We start from the raw sequence: 15,935 nt of genomic DNA, 5'->3' as shown, positions 1-15,935 counted from the left end.
ACTTGTTTTGAACTGACCATTGAAGAGATGTTGGAAACAGATGAACAAGTCAATGACAATGAAGCTCAATAAGAACCCTTACCTGTCCCACCAAGTGAGCCAACATATCACCAAATCACAGACTTGCTGGCAACCACTGCTCGTTTGAAAAAGCAAATTGAGGAATGTGATGGGAGGCAAGAGATCAGGGACACCTTCCTCCCGTGGTAGATAGACTTCTGACCAATTACAAGGACCTTTTCAACGCCAGAGTTCATGCAGGTCATCAAACTCTGATAACATTGGGAAGTGGTGGTGTGGGGAACTCAGCAGTGGTGGCGGGGAGCAGTGAGGGGGCAGGTGGTAACTAACCACCGCTCCCAGCCTCGGAACTCATCTTCAAGCCCCATCAAGCAGTTCAGCCTAAATGTCAGTGTTAGTAAATTCTTTGTCCAGTAATATATTATATGGCTGACTATCTGTTTGTAATTTATAGTAGGGGGTATTGTGTCATTAATGAGCTAAGGGGGAATGAGGTGGCTGACCCCAGAACCAATTACCACTTATTACGTGTAAAGTATACGCACAAATTTCGTGAGTTTGACTTTCGCGCTGCAGTTGTGGTACCAATTAGGCGCAAAAATAGTGAGTGTACTGTATACACATCTGCTAGGGTGAGTCTTAGATTATCAGGGTTTCAGTACAGTCACTTCTACAAAATCAGAGTTTAAGCTATACCTGCAGTCAGTCCTCATGTAAAGTATAATCTCTCTCTCTTGCCAGATGCCATAACCCTGTAATGATGAATAATAATAATAAAAATAATTATTTCAGTATAGTGGTTGATTTTTGGTTTATCAGAAATGCCAGTTCTAAAAAAGTTAGTAGCACACAAAACCTCAAAAACCCATGATTAGTAATTTATAAATACTATGGTAATGAACCCAGGTAAGGGAGACATGCTTTCTGTTGATGACTGAGGATTAAAAAGCACAAAAAGAACTAATTTATGAATTCAGAGTAGATTTTAAATGAATCACAAGAAACGTTAAGTGATGAAAAGGTGTTAGTTCATTAGTAACTTAAGTAATGAAATGATTAAGTGAAGCATTTAACCTAGGATCAGCTGTACTTATAAGGAATCATAATGCCAGGTGCTGCTGTTACTCATAACTCTTCACTTTTGTGTCAATGGGCCGTTTTTCGTACATGGTGATTACTGTACTTATTTTTCACCAGGATTACCAAATACACTGAACCCCCTCAGTCAGATGATGCATTTTGTGGTTTATTTTTGCTGTTACTGGATGATATTTTCATTGTTGTTATGGCCAAAGTTTCATCTGGATCCAAATTCAGTAGATTGCAGGCTGAAGTTGCCCTTCTCTACTCTAGCAGTCCACCAGCCTCCTTTCAGGGGATATGGAGGTGGCTGAGGGATGTTCGTATAGTATATATTAAAGACACCTGGAGAGAGCATTATAACTGATTGCTGAATGGGTAGTTTGACTAGAACAGGGAAGGTTTAGAGTCAGCAGATCTGATGTTTGGGCTTTGGCCTTTGATTGAAGCTGCTACTGTGAGCAGAGCAATTAGCAGGATGCAGCTGGGAAGGCGCCAGGTATGTCTGGGTTGACTGCTTCAATGCTGAAGGCCTCAGGAGATATAGGAGTGGGGCTAGTTACTGATTTGATAAATACGACCATCATCCACTCACTTGATGTAGTGCTGCCTACTTCTTCCTTAGCCTGTATCATTCTTTTTCTGTGCCTGCCCTGCTTTCTTCCTATTTCTCCCATCTTTCCTGTCACTTCTTATTGCTTTTCTTTACAGGTGGCTTTACACTGAGTAACAAGCCAAATGGTTTCCTGTAAGCCAAGAAACCATTTACAACGCTGGGTGGTAACCATATAACCAAACCATACGTGCTCCCTGTGTGAGCAAGTGGGTTGGTGGAGGGTTAGTGCCCCTCCCCGTAAAACAAATAACTCAAAGTCAGATGGCTACCCCTTACAGGATTATGGTATCTGGCAATAGATAGATAGATAGATAGTGTTGTCCAAGACGACTGGCTGAAGAGTTTGATCGTAAATGTGTGCAAAAGGAAGGGTGATGCCCTAGGAGGAGGAACTTTTAGAGACATAAAACTTTTGGACTAGGTAATGGAGAGAGTTCTAGAAGTTTTGACTAGGGAAAAAGAATATTGATGAGATGCAGTTTGGTTTTTACCCAGGCAAAGGGACCACTGATGTCTTATTCATTGTTCAACAGCTTTGGGAAAATTATATAGGAAAGAAGAGGGATCTGTACTTTGTTTTTGTTGATTTGGAGAAGGCTTTTGACAGAGTCCTTAGGGAGGTGGTGAAGTGGGCAATGGGAAAGCTTGGGATAGAGGTGTGGCTGGTTAGAGTGGTTATGGCTATGTATGTGGGTGCTTGCACCCAGATGAGAGTGAATGGAGATTTGAGTGAAGTGGGCCATGAGAAACTTGGGATAGAGGAGTGGCTGGTTAGAGTGGTTATGGCTATGTTTGTGGGTGCTGGCACCCAGATGAGAGTGAATGGAGATTTGAGTGATGAGTTTTCCCTGAATGTTGACATGCATCAGGGGTCAGTCTGGAGCCCCTTATTGTTTATCATGGTGCTTGAAGCTCTCACATGACTTCAGAAATAAACTCCCATGGAAGATGTTATATGCTGATGGTATGGTGTTCATTACAGAGAATGAAAGGGAGGCAGAGGAATTATTTATGAACTGGAGAGATGGTATGGGGCACAAGGGCTTGAGAGTATCATTATCATCATCATCATCATATAATCCTGTGTTACCCCATGAGGAGCATAGGAACCTGGGGCTAGGCAAGTTGGTCCTGACATTATCATGGTGCTTGAAGCGCTCACGTGACTTCGGAAATAGACTCCCATGGAAGATGTTGTATGCTAATGATATGGTGTTGATTGCTGAGAATGAAAGGGAGGCGGAGGAATGATTTATGAAGTGGAGAGATGATATGGGGTACAAGGGCTTAAGAGTATCATCATCATCATCATCATCATCTAATCCTGTGTTGCCCCATGAGAAGTGTTTGAACCCGGGGCTAGGCAAGTAGGTCCTGACATTGGAGATGAGTGGCCAGCTTCACTCATCCCTGAGTATCATTACGTGAGCAATAAACCCCAACCACTCCTTGGATAGAAACCTGTGCAGGCTCAATCCAATTGGAGTGCCTTAATTGCTCACTGAACCACCAAGCACTGTAAGTTGGTTGTATTGTTACCACCCATCATAGTAAATGGTTCCCTGGTGTACAGGAAACCATTTGACTCATCACTCAGTGTAGAGTCACCTTAGGCAGAAGAAGTGGAAAGAATAAAGGAAAGAAAGACAGAAGAGATTTTGTAAAGTCACCCGTAGACAGAAGGAAGAGGAAAGAATGAAGGAAGTAAAGACAGAAGAGGAAGGAAGAAAGGACGGGAGGAAAGGGCAGTCACCCGAGGGCAGCTCTACATCGAGTGAGTGAGTGGTAAATTCCCCCTCCTACCACATGCTGGAGAGTAAATGCAGATAAAACAAAAGCAATGGTATCGAGGGCTGGTGGCGATACTGTCAAAGAAGAGGGAGATTGGCCATGTGCGGTTTACCAAAAGGGCACGGGAAGTAATTCCGCCTTGTGCAGTATTTGTGATAAGTGGGTGGATAAGAGATGTAGTGGCATTAGAGGTAGACTGTGAGATAATGCTGATTTTGCATGTGCAGTGTGTCAGGGAGAGCATGTGGTGACTGTCAGATGTGAAAGGATTGAGCTTGCTGGTGAGTCTCTTGAGTGTGTGGAAGTTTTGTTACTTGGGAGACGTGTTATGTGCTGGAGGTGGGGCTGGAGTTAGCTCTGTGGCTAGAGCGAGGAATGGTTGGATGTTCAGGGCACTGTTGCCTCTCCTTACACTGGGAGGGCTTTCCCTCCATGCTAAGGGATCATGTATGTGGCTTGTGCCAGGAATGTAATGCTGTATGGTAGTGAGACCTGGCCAGTTAAGGAAGAGGATATTTGTAGGCTCAAACGTACAGAAATGACAATGATTAGGTGGATATGTAGTGCATCCTTGAATGTGAGGCCTGGGGGGGCTAGGTTTACGATGGGAGAGTTGAGAGGAAGGATGGGACTTTAGTGCATTGGTGTTGTGATAAGGAGGAGTAATTTGAGACGGTTTGGGCATGTGGAGAGTATAGGAGATGACAGTTGAGTGCAGAAAGTGGGAAGTGTGAACATTTAGGGTAGAGTTGCGAGAGGCAGACTGAAAAAGACCTGGGATGAGGTCGTAGAGTGTGATGTCAAGGATATGGGACTGAATAAAGAGGCTGCCAGAGATTGAGCAGCATGGAGAGCCACCATTAGGGGACCAATGCCAATGTCTGCAAGCATGTTGGAGCCTTTGTGATTGAAATGAACTAACCAGGAAGTGAAGCTGCCTGGTTATAATGGTGCAATTTATGAAGACATTCCTCTTCAGCACCACCAGATGACATAATACAGCTTAGGAGACTTTTTTTAAATGGAGGGGTTATATATAGCCTTGATTTGCTCATACACTATATGGGGACTCTTCCTAAACTAAACAAAATCATCCGACAGAAACAGTGAAAATATAAAAGATGTTATTAGATTGAAGGGGTTAAATTTACATGATTTTTGACAACACTGAGGGCTATAAGTCTATCAGCTTAGAAGGCTATTTTGCACATCTTCCTCAGGTTTTCATTTCACATATTGCAGTTTAATTTATAGTACTGTATAGTACAGTATTTATATCTTTTTACATTGACAGACGTTGCATAAATATCATACTAGAAAGTATAGTATTAACCCCTTCATTACAGATGGAGTACTGATACTGTACCCTCATGCTCATTCTCCAGGTGGTTATGGGTGCGGTATTGTACATGTGCCTGCAAAACTTATGGTAACTGCAATATCCCCATCTCTGACATACCCGTGCCTTTCAAATCCCCATAGTCACAAGGTTAACAAATCAGGAGCATTAATAGGATGTTAAGAAGAGGTGCTAGGATGCCTCCTAAGCTGATTAGAATATGGCTTAATTGAAGATATGGTTACTGTCTGTTCTGTGCCTACCTTTGTCTTCATATTATTGCTGTAATGCCATGAACAGGCTCATAGTCGCACATGCCAACTATTTTACTTTTTTTCATGCAAGTTTAATTCCTTGAGGTAAAGAATGTAATTTTTGCTTTATTTTTGCTACCATTAGATAATTTTGTACAGTTTTGGAGGGACTTTTGTAGTTGGAGAGGTTAGATAGAGCCTTCCATCAACCTCTTCACAACTAAAGGTCTTCCAAAAATTGAGTAAAATTATTTTGTGGTAATGTGGTTAAAATAATTACAGTATTGCATCCCTAGGATGAAGGAGTTAATATTATGCAGACTACCCCAATGCTTGTTAGAAGTAATTTCAGACACATAACATTATGATTAATGTGTCTTGTTATGTTCTTGTGCTGGTAGTAGTGAAGTTGCTTGTTTGTTTGTTTGTTTGTTTTTGTAGCATGTGTTTGAGTGTGCATGGTTTTCCTGCTTTTATCTTATGCCAGTGTTTGTTCATTGTTGCTTTTCTGCTCTTTTATTTCTCTCTCTCTCTCTCTCTCTCTCTCTCTCATATTACCCTGAACCCCTTCATTATGATGATACTCTTGCTTGTGTATTTGCTTAACCTTCAAATTATTTCATCAATTTAGGAGAGGCTTTTTAAACTAGAGGGGTTAGTTGCAACCCTCATTAACCCCTAAAGACTGCAAAGTTTTAACCTGGCCTTCCCCCCCAGCCGCAAAAAGGGTCCGATTTTCAACTTTCACTGGGGCAAAAATTTTTCTTATAGTTTTCAAGATCTTGATTTCACACACCGGAAACTGTATATTTCACTCTCATATGGCTAATGGTTACCACAATATCGACCGTCAAAGAATGTCAAAAATAAAAGTTATTTCTCTCATATAGAGAGAGAGAAAAAAAACTGCACCAAAGTATATTTTGGTCTTATAGATTTGAAGAGCTTGATTTTACACACCAGAAAATGTATGGTTCACTCTCATATGTCTAATGGTTACTGCAGAATCAACCTTAAAAAAAAAATAAAAGAAATAAAAAAAAAGTCACTCCTCATTATGAGCAAGAATGGGACATCATAAGAAGGATTAGAGAGGTAGAGGGAGTGGGGGAGGGGCATCAAGAGGGGTGGAAAGGTAGGGAATATGCCTGCCACACACAGCCACTATGGTCAAGAGGGGGTAGGGGGGGATAGTTTGGGTGGGAGAGGACACAGAGGGCAAGATCCCATGGGCAGAGGGAGATGGAGAGATGGCATGGGGGTGGGTCCCTTCCCACACCTGGGGAGGTGGCCAGATCATGCCTCCCACCACCCGATCTCTTAGTTTCCATTGGCTAGGTACCATTTATGTCACAAAAGAGGCAGCAGGGCTTTCACTTGCTGATTTTTGGTAGCCAGCCTACGATTGCCTGCAGTAGGTCCCGACACACAAAATATGGTTGCAGCCGATTGCCTGCAAATAGGTCTTTACGGGTGAAGCCATTCAAAATTATATGTCAGGTTAAGATTGCTAAAATCATCTTTTGGATACTTAGAATAATAATAAGAATACTTCATCATATTGAAGAAGTTAGTCATTTCATTATTATTATATTATTATTTTTAATCCCTAGTTTTGCCACCAGACGGTATTATTCAGTTTTGGAGAAGACATGTGGTAGTGAAGTGGTTAATGAAATTTGTTTTCAACCATATCACAATGAGGGTTTATCACAATGAGAGTTTTTTCTCAAGCAAAATATAATCACCTGTTAAAGTGAGGATGAACTGCTGTATAATGATATTCATCGTATTGAAGTACAGGTAGTTGTTGGATTCTTACCCTGTTCAGTGTGATGATGCCTAATCTAAATATACAATAATCCTTTGTTTTAGCACAGATAAATGATGATGATGTCATCGTATTGAAGTTATTGATGGATACTTAACCTTGTCAGTATGGTGATGCTTATTCTTCTGTTTATATTTGCCACTACCTTACAGTTTCATAAGGCTTAAGGTAGATAGTTTGTAGAATAGAGGTAATGGGAAATCATTCTTATCCATCTTGGTTTGAGAAGCCCCTCCTAATCTGAATATCAGTGCTGGGCAAGGTCAGCACACGTTCTGCATCTCTGCACATCCACACTATGCAGAAGTTCGAAATGGTGTGCAGTGTGTGGTCACCTCGGTAAAAAGATGCAGAAGTGTGGATTGGTCCGCGCACCCGTTTACACACATGAAAAAGAACGAAATGAAAATTTATGTAAAGAGACATTGATCAGGCAGCATTTGCATAACATATTGATCATGGATGATATATATTATTAAATACTAAATACAAATCAATGCAATCAGTGATCATGCAGGCTTGAGGCGTCCCAGCTGGCAATATATTAACCCACCCCATCCCGACAGATTTTTCATCAGTGACCTCCCCTAATCCTGGCAGATTTTCGATTATTATTATTTTTTTTTTTGGCTAAAACCTCCGCTTTTCATGAGAAACATCAAAAATTCAGAGAGAGATTGCTCACCTGAGCTTAAAATGCTGGTACAGGTGACCCTACTCTCACCTGGTACCATGTTCTATAGAGCCCAGCTCCAGAGAAGACGTTTTCTGTGGGAGGGGTAACTATTCCAAACCACTCAGAATAGGTAGGTATTTATTTATTTGGTTCAAATTTATATGTGGTACAAGAGTAAGAAGAAAGTGGATGAAGAATTTGGGAGGAATTTGAGTGTGAAATGGAGGGAGAGTAATAAACTGTTTTGGAAGGAGGTAAAGAAAGTAAGGCAGTGTGAAAGGGGAAACAGTAGGGGAGAGGAAGATAGGAATAATAGATTGTCGGTGGAGAAGAGAAATTGAGGAGATGGAAGGAGCACTTTGAGGATTTGTTGAATGTAGAGAGTGAGAGCAGTGTGAGTATAAGTGGTTGGGAATGGCTGGGAGAAGAAGAGATGAGAGGAGGGAGGAAGAGATCAGTAGGGCAGTAGGAGTGGAAGCAGTGAAGAAGATGAAGGTAGGAAAGGCCCCAGGAATTGATGGAGTGTGTGGTGAAATGCTGAGGTATGAGGGTGAGATTGTTGTGGAGTGGATATGGAAGTTGTGTAGATTGGCCTGGGAAGAGGGAAGGGTTCCAGAGGACTGGAAATCAGGTATAATTGTTCCTTTATACAAAGGAAAAAGGGAGAGAGAAGTATGTGGTAATCATAGGGGTATTTGCCTTCTTAGTGTGACTGGAAAAATATATGATAGAATACTCATTGATAGGGTTAGGCATATGACAAAGGAGCTAGTTGGAGAAAAACAAAGGGGATTTAGGAAGGGAAAAGGGTATGTAGATCAGATATTTGTTCTAAGATGTTTAGCGGAGAAGTATCTAGAGAAGAGAAAGAAAGTGTATGCTGCTTTCATGGACTTGGAGAAAGCTTATGACAGAATAGATAGGAAAGGTATGTGGAAGGTATTAAGAATATATGGAGTGGAGGGGAAATTGTTGAGTGCTGTGAAGAGTATGTACGGAGCTAGGGCTACAGTGCAAGTGGAAGGTGAGCTGAGTGAGTTCTTTGATCTCAGTGTGGGACTGAAACAGGGTTGTGTGATGTCTCCATGGCTGTTTGATATATACGTGGATGGGGTTGTAAAGGAGGTGCAAGGTAGGACAGTGGATGTGGGGGTGGCTCTAATGAATGAGGGTGAGATTTGGAAGATTCTGGTGTTGCTGTTTGCTGTTGATAAAGTATTGTTGAGTGAAGATGAATGGGAGTTGCAAGGTTTGGTGAATGAATTTGGGACAGTGTGTAGGAAGAGGAATCTGAAAGTTAATGTAAACAAGAGTAAAGTTATGGTGTTTGAGAGGAATTAAGTCACAGAATGTACAGTGCGGTTGGATGGTGAGAATATGGAGAATGAGAATGCATTAAAGTACTTGGGTAGTGTGATGAGTAAGGATGGAACTTTGGGGGATGAAGTGCATGAAAGGGTACAGCTGGGAAGGAATGTTGTTGGTTTCCTGAAGGCAGTGATGAGAAATAGGGAGGTGAGTATGGAAGTTAAGAAGTCACTGCATGATAGTATTGTGATCCGTACCCTGAGGTATGGAAGCAAGGCGTGGAGCTTGCAAGAGGGGAACAAGTCAAGAGTGAGAGCAGTGGAAATGAGTTACTTGAGAGGAGCATGTGGAGTGACATGGAGGGACAGGTTGACGAATGAAGAAGTGAAGGAATGTTATGGGGTGGATGTGGATGTGGTTGAGAAGATTAGGAGAAGTACACTGAGGTGGTTTGGACATGTGGAGAGAATGGAGAATGAAAGACTGACTAAGAGGGTGTTTGTTGGTGAGGTGGAGGGAGGGAGAGGGAGGGGTAGACCGAGGATGAGATGAAGGGATGGAGTTGAGAGGTATATGAGGGAGGAGGGAGTGAGTTGGAGGGAGGGTAGTCAAATGGTGGGTGACAGAGTTACCTGGAGGCGTTTTGTCTGCGGCCACCCTTTGCGGGATTAGGGGGTCAGGCTATAGATAGATAGATAGACAAGAGTATATTGGTTTTCACACAGTAATATAGGTGATATAAGTGTTGTTTCACTCACCAAACACATCAACATACTGCACCTTTTATGACGACGTTACCTGCTCATCACTTCTGATCGTTTCTTCCTCTAACGCCACATAAACACTGTCCTCCACATTGTCATCAATTGGGGAATCACTCTCACCTTGAATTTCATACTGTGGCACGACATGTCTTGACTGGCCAAGTCACTGATAACAGGTGAGTTGCTGAGACAATGGCGTGTGAGGGGGGGTAGGGCATTGACCCCGCCTGGCCTTGGGTAGAGGAAGATGTCCCATGTATACGTACCAAAAATCACGGGTGAAATTTGAAAAATATGCAAATGATTGACCTTGCAATTGCAGTGCATTTATAAACGTCAACGGGAGTCACAGTGACAAAATGTTTGGGCGTATATGTACGTCAACCGGACCAGCGAGTTAATGACTAGGAGTGTATATCGCAAGAAAACTTTATATATATATATATATATATATATATATATATATATATATAAACACACACACACACACACACACACACATACATATATATATATATATATATATATATATATATATATATACACACACACACACACACATATATATACAGTACAATCCCAGCTATCCGGTATCCAGACAAACAGAATACTCAGAACAACGGGAAAATTCAAGGGCTGGTAAAAATGTCAGTAAGTTATAACTGTGCGCCAATTTGAATGGACCGCCAAACCGCCGTTTGATTGTGTCACGCGAGGCTGGATGAAGTCAGACAAAGCGAGATGAAGGCATTTCCGGCTAATGTAAATCCCTTGCAAATCCTCTTAACCACCCCTCCTCTCCCCCTCTTTCCCCTACTTGAATTCAGTCATCCTCCACACCCTCCAAAAATCACCAGTCTGCGTTTTGCCACCAGACAGTAAACAAGCTCTCTTGCTATTGTGTTCCTCTGATAGACGGTAATTTATACACTCCAAAATGCCTAAAGTGCAAACTAAACGTAAGCGTATCGTGCTTACCTTGAAACAGAAGCTGGACATACGCTACAGACTTGAAAAAGGCGAATATTGTAAAACACTAATGGCTGAATATAAATGTTAATAGGAATGAAAGTTTACTTTGTTGGAAGAAAAATAAATAAATAATATGCCTGCATTTCATACGTACATCATTTATTTTATTTTCTGCAAAACAGCTGAGTGGCGGGTGAGGGGTGGAGTGATGGAGGTCAGGTGGGGAAGAAGAAGAACAGTCGGAAACGTAAACAAACTCACGTGGGGGCACAGGTGTCGTGATAATTCTACAGTGCAGTCTTAACACATCATCAGTTCACTAATAAATGTTCAAGCTTTTATTTCTTTATTTTATTTTTCAATTTTTATGAGTACAGTACATATAATGAATACAGTAATTCGGTAAACAACGGACTGGTGCAAAATGCAGTACTGCAAATTGCTAGACATTGCACACGTGCGTTATGACCATGGTGTGTGTTTACAAGGCAGTTTTTCAGGCGGAATCTCTTAGTGTAACCCCTAATGTGACTGGTGAGTACCTGAACTGTATTTACTGCTGTGATAGCCTTTGTATAGATTTGACTTGAAAATCAGAAATACGGGAAAAATCTGTAACCGGGAAGGTAAATTCCCCAAGCCACCCGGTTAACTGGGATTGTACTGTATATATATATATATATATATATATATATATATATATATATATATATATATGAGCCTCTGTGGTACAGTGGTAGAGTGTGCGTTTCGTACACGGGTGGACCAGGGTTCGCGCCCCGCCAGGGTAATAAACTTTGAGAGTGATCTCCCGGCCACGTACTGCATTGGCGGACACAAGGGGTGCTGTGGTTGAACCAGTGTCGCTTACTTTAAAGTATGCTTGCACCCAGTCGGCTTGTGTGGGCCGATTACACTTGGTTCACAGACTACACACACATCCAAAGCCACTCCAACACTACAATTACACTTACAAGCACTTCTCACCCTACATACAATCTCTACTAGACAGCCTAAGCCACTTGGTAGAGATACATTGGCTGTATCGTCCTGACTTTGGTTGAGATAGGCCGGTCCTGCAGTGGATACTCAAATGGCTGCTGCTGCTGCTGATGATATATATATATATATATATATATATATATATATATATATGTATATATATATATGTATATATATATATGTATATACGTATATACACACACACACGCACACACACACACACACACACACACACAATAATCTTTTGATTATCCGACTTAATAGACACCAAAGGCATGTCTGAATAGTGGATCTGTCTGGATAATGGACTTCTCCCCTGGCCCCCCTTTGCACATACCCTAACTTTGAAAGCCATTGTAAAAGGCCACTACAGTACACTGTACAACACTTATTCCTGGTGCTTTACTCTTCTCTGTCTGGTCAAAGAGTCCTATAAACTACAGCCAAGCAATTACCATGGTCAAGCAGACCCATCAAGCGCTGTCAAACAGTCATCACTGCAGGGCCATACCCTGCAGTGACATGAAAAAAAACATGAAGAAAAGAAAAACGTTCGTTTGGCCATAATTTCCACCTGGATGCAAGCATTTTGTCATGATAACATGGAAGAACGTATGAAATATGGTTTCGAACAGCCAGATCACAGCGTCTTGATAATGGATTATTCAGATAAAGGACATCCGGATAATCGCGGAATTACTGTTTATATATATATATATATATATATATATATATATATATATATATATATACAGGGTGCAGGTGCAGATGTGTGAAAGTGTGAAAACCTAGAGGTATGCGGAAGTGCAGGTGCAGATGAGGCTGAAGTGTGGGTGTGGAAGTGCGGACCTCCCATTTGGTGTGCGGTTGCCCAGCACTGCTAAATATAATCATCCTGTTGTGGACAGAATACATTAGAGAATTAGACATTATATTGAAGGAGTTAAAATTCCTTGTTCTTTATCAGTCTGTCCATGGCAATGTCGAACCTCATTGTATTGTTGTGTAGAATATACTTCATGTACATTGTAGATTAATCTGTGATATCCCCATGTAATTTATAAGCAGTAGAGTATCCAATATTATTTTTCTGTTTCACAAATATTTTATCAGATACTCCAACTCTACTTCTTTTGTTACACCTCTTACAGTACTGTCAGGTAGGATATTAACAGGTCTATCAAAGGGTAACTCTGAATATTGAAAAGCATTTATATATACTCATACTATTGTACAGGAAGAGAGAGGTTTATTTTGTTGTATATACATACTGTTTGATAGTTCTCTTGCCTTTGCCCATTTTCTTCATTAGTTTCTGGGTTCTGTCTTACCCTGTCTCATTTCTACAGGGTGATGTTCCATTATTTTCCATTTTGATAATACCCCACTTTCCAATATGTGTCCAGCCCACTTTCTATTATTAACCTGACCTGAGAATCACAAAATAATACGAAGTATTTTTCTTCTCATAAGTAAGATATATTTTTCCAGAGATAACAGAAGACAGGAGAATATTCTACATTCTTTTCCATAAACTTTGTAGAGAAACAAGTCTTAAGTATTGATCATCAATTCTTTGTGAATCAGAGTCATGAAGCTTACCTCTCATATCTGTCACATCGACAGGTATTGCAACAACTTCCGTGGGACTAACAAGGAAGAAAATATGTCACTGATGAGTGTATTTTCAAAATTAAGTATGTTCAGGATTTCAGTAGAGTTATCTTCATTTGTATGATGATGCCAAATTTGTTTCACTTTTGTCAACACCAGATGAATTTACTCAGTTTTAGGGAAGGTTTCATGTAATGAAGGGGTTGGAAAGTTATCACATTAACTCCTTTGCTATGAGAAGTCTTTCATATGATGAATAAAAGCATCTGGTGGCAGTATGAAGATACAGAAGAATTCCTTGTATAGAGTGAGTCAGCTGGTCACATATTTCTTTTTCCACCTTCCAACCTGTACATATTATACCCAGGTCCTATAAAGGAGTGTGTAAGGTAGGTATTGTATTATATGATCCATTTATAACTTTTCTTACAGTTACACCTCACATAGTCCACACATTACTTCATATCCACATCTTGCTTTTCCTTGTAGAACCACATGTAAGTTTTTGTTACTGTATAGGCAACCTTTTTTCTTTTTCCTTTTCCCCCCTTTTTTTTTTTTTATTAACACCATTTTTTTTTCCACTTAAATCTTGCATCTCACCATTTCTTGTCCTTCCACTTGGCTCCTGCAGTTCACCAATTCCTTTTACTTCACTTAACTCTTGTAACACACCAATTCCTGTTCTTTCTCTTTCTCTTGCAGCTCACTGATTATTTTTATTCCTCTTGGATCTTGCAGCTTGCCAGTTCCTTCCATTCCACCAAGCTTGTAACTTCCCAGTTTCTCTTTCACCTGACTCATGCTCTTACCAGTTCCAGTTCTTTCACATGACTCTTGCAGCACCAGTTCCTGTACTTCCTCTTGACTCGAGCAACTTACAAGTTCTTTTTCTTTTGCTTATAATTGATGTTCATTTTACCAGTTCTTTTTCTTCAGCTCATAATTGGTGTTTGGTTTACCAGTTCTTTTTCTTCCACCCATGATTTGTGTTCAGTTTACCAGTTCTTTTTCTTCTAATCATGATTGTCATTTCTTCTACCAGTTCTTTATCTTCTGCTCATAATTGTTGTTTGGTTTACCAATTCCTTTTCTTCCATTCATAATTGGTGTTTATTTTACCAGTTAATTTTCTTCAGCTCATAATTGTGTTCAGTTTACCAGTACGTTTTCTTCCATACTTGATTGGTGTTCAGTTTACAGGTTCTTTTCTTTTACTCATAATTGGTGTTCAGTTAACCAGTTCTTTTTCTTCCACTCTTAATTGGTGTTCACTTTACCAGTTCTTTTTCTTCCACCCATAATTGATGTTCAGTTTACCTGTTCTCATTCTTCTACTTGTAATTTTTTCACTCATAATTGGTGTTTGTTCAGTTCTTCTGTCTGACTCCTGGTAACTGCTGGGCCCCTCCTACAGACGGCAGAACTCAATGCAGCGAGAGAGAGAGTGCGGGAACTACAGAACCGGTTACAAGAGCTGGAGGAGAACCTACAAGTCACTCAGAAGGAGCTGGTCAAGGCACAGGAGATCAATGCAAGACTTCAGCGAGACCTTAAGGTGATGAATTGTTGATTTTGATTGGATGATGTTTTTCAGCAAGATCTCAAGTGATGTTGTTTTTGCTTGGGTGGTTTCTTAAGCAAAACTTCAGGTGGTAGTGATTTTCTATGTGTAATACAAGTGTATAGAATATTTGCAAGTAAATCAGTATGATATTTTATGAAGCAACTTTAAAGTGGTAGACCAGTCTTTTTCATGGTTAAGGGGATATAAGAAAAAAAATAATAATAATACCCAGTTCCAATCACTTTTGTACAAACTATGTTTATCTTAAGAAAGAAATCTGATAGTGAATTGGTTAAAGGTTCTGTACAGTTGGTTGCAGATTTCCCCATATTTCTAACCCCTTCTGTGTATTTTGTAGGAGAATGTGGCACAGAAAGAGGACCAGGAAGAGAGGATTGCCACACTGGAGAAGCGCTACCTCAATGCCCAAAGGGAGTCAACCTCGCTACACGACCTGAATGAGAAACTGGAGGAGGAACTCAAAAATAAAGAGGCTCAGTACAAGGTGGGGTGGGGAGGAAGGTAAATGGAAAGTGTGCAATGAAGAGAATAGTTTCATTAACTAATTATGATTTATTAGGAGAATTATATTTTTCATGTGGACAGGTCTTAGATCAAGCAGGATTTCTGCCAGGCTTTTCTGAGGTCATGGAATTATATTGTCTGTATGTAGATAATAACACTTAATAGTGTACTGCATGTTTAATTGAAATGCCACTTTAATGAGGCTAAATGACTTTTCATGGGTTAATTCTAATATGAAAACATTGAGGATTTCATGTAGAATTGAATATGGAGGATTGTCTGTGAATTAAAATTCCAAGCTATACTAGCTGCTGTGATGTTATGTTACATCAGGTTATGTAGCTTGTATTATTCCTTGTGATCAGTGTAGTGTGGATTTACTTAATTATTGATCGTACAGTATGAAAGTCATTGATTGTTGATTATTCAAGGGTTATAACCCACACCCATTATTGCAGTCTGTGAGGCTTCTTTTGAATTTTGAGGGCCAGATTCCCATAAAAATTCCAAAAACTGTACAAACAGCAATTGCAAAGTTGTCATATTTCAGTCTTTACTGCAATGACCATTTAAAT

At 40.3% G+C, this 15,935-nt stretch overlaps 1 protein-coding gene across 1 annotated transcript in view; it reads left to right on the top strand.

The window, feature by feature from the left end:
• Nucleotides 1-15,935, top strand: part of Liprin-alpha (PTPRF interacting protein alpha) — a 332,503-nt gene that overhangs the window by 109,746 nt on the left and 206,822 nt on the right. The window contains exons 7-8 of the mRNA XM_080280589.1: nt 14,686-14,826; nt 15,194-15,340. Of these exons, the coding sequence (XP_080136715.1) occupies nt 14,686-14,826; nt 15,194-15,340 (288 nt within the window). The remainder of the gene's footprint in view (nt 1-14,685; nt 14,827-15,193; nt 15,341-15,935) is intronic.

The sequence above is a fragment of the Coenobita brevimanus genome, chromosome 85 (assembly GCF_032717465.1).
Source record: "Coenobita brevimanus isolate Jiangsu-jjx chromosome 85, ASM3271746v2, whole genome shotgun sequence".
Classification (NCBI taxonomy): domain Eukaryota; kingdom Metazoa; phylum Arthropoda; class Malacostraca; order Decapoda; family Coenobitidae; genus Coenobita; species Coenobita brevimanus.
The sequence above is the reverse complement of the archived record's forward strand: the minus strand, read 5'-3'. Positions and strand labels throughout refer to the sequence as shown.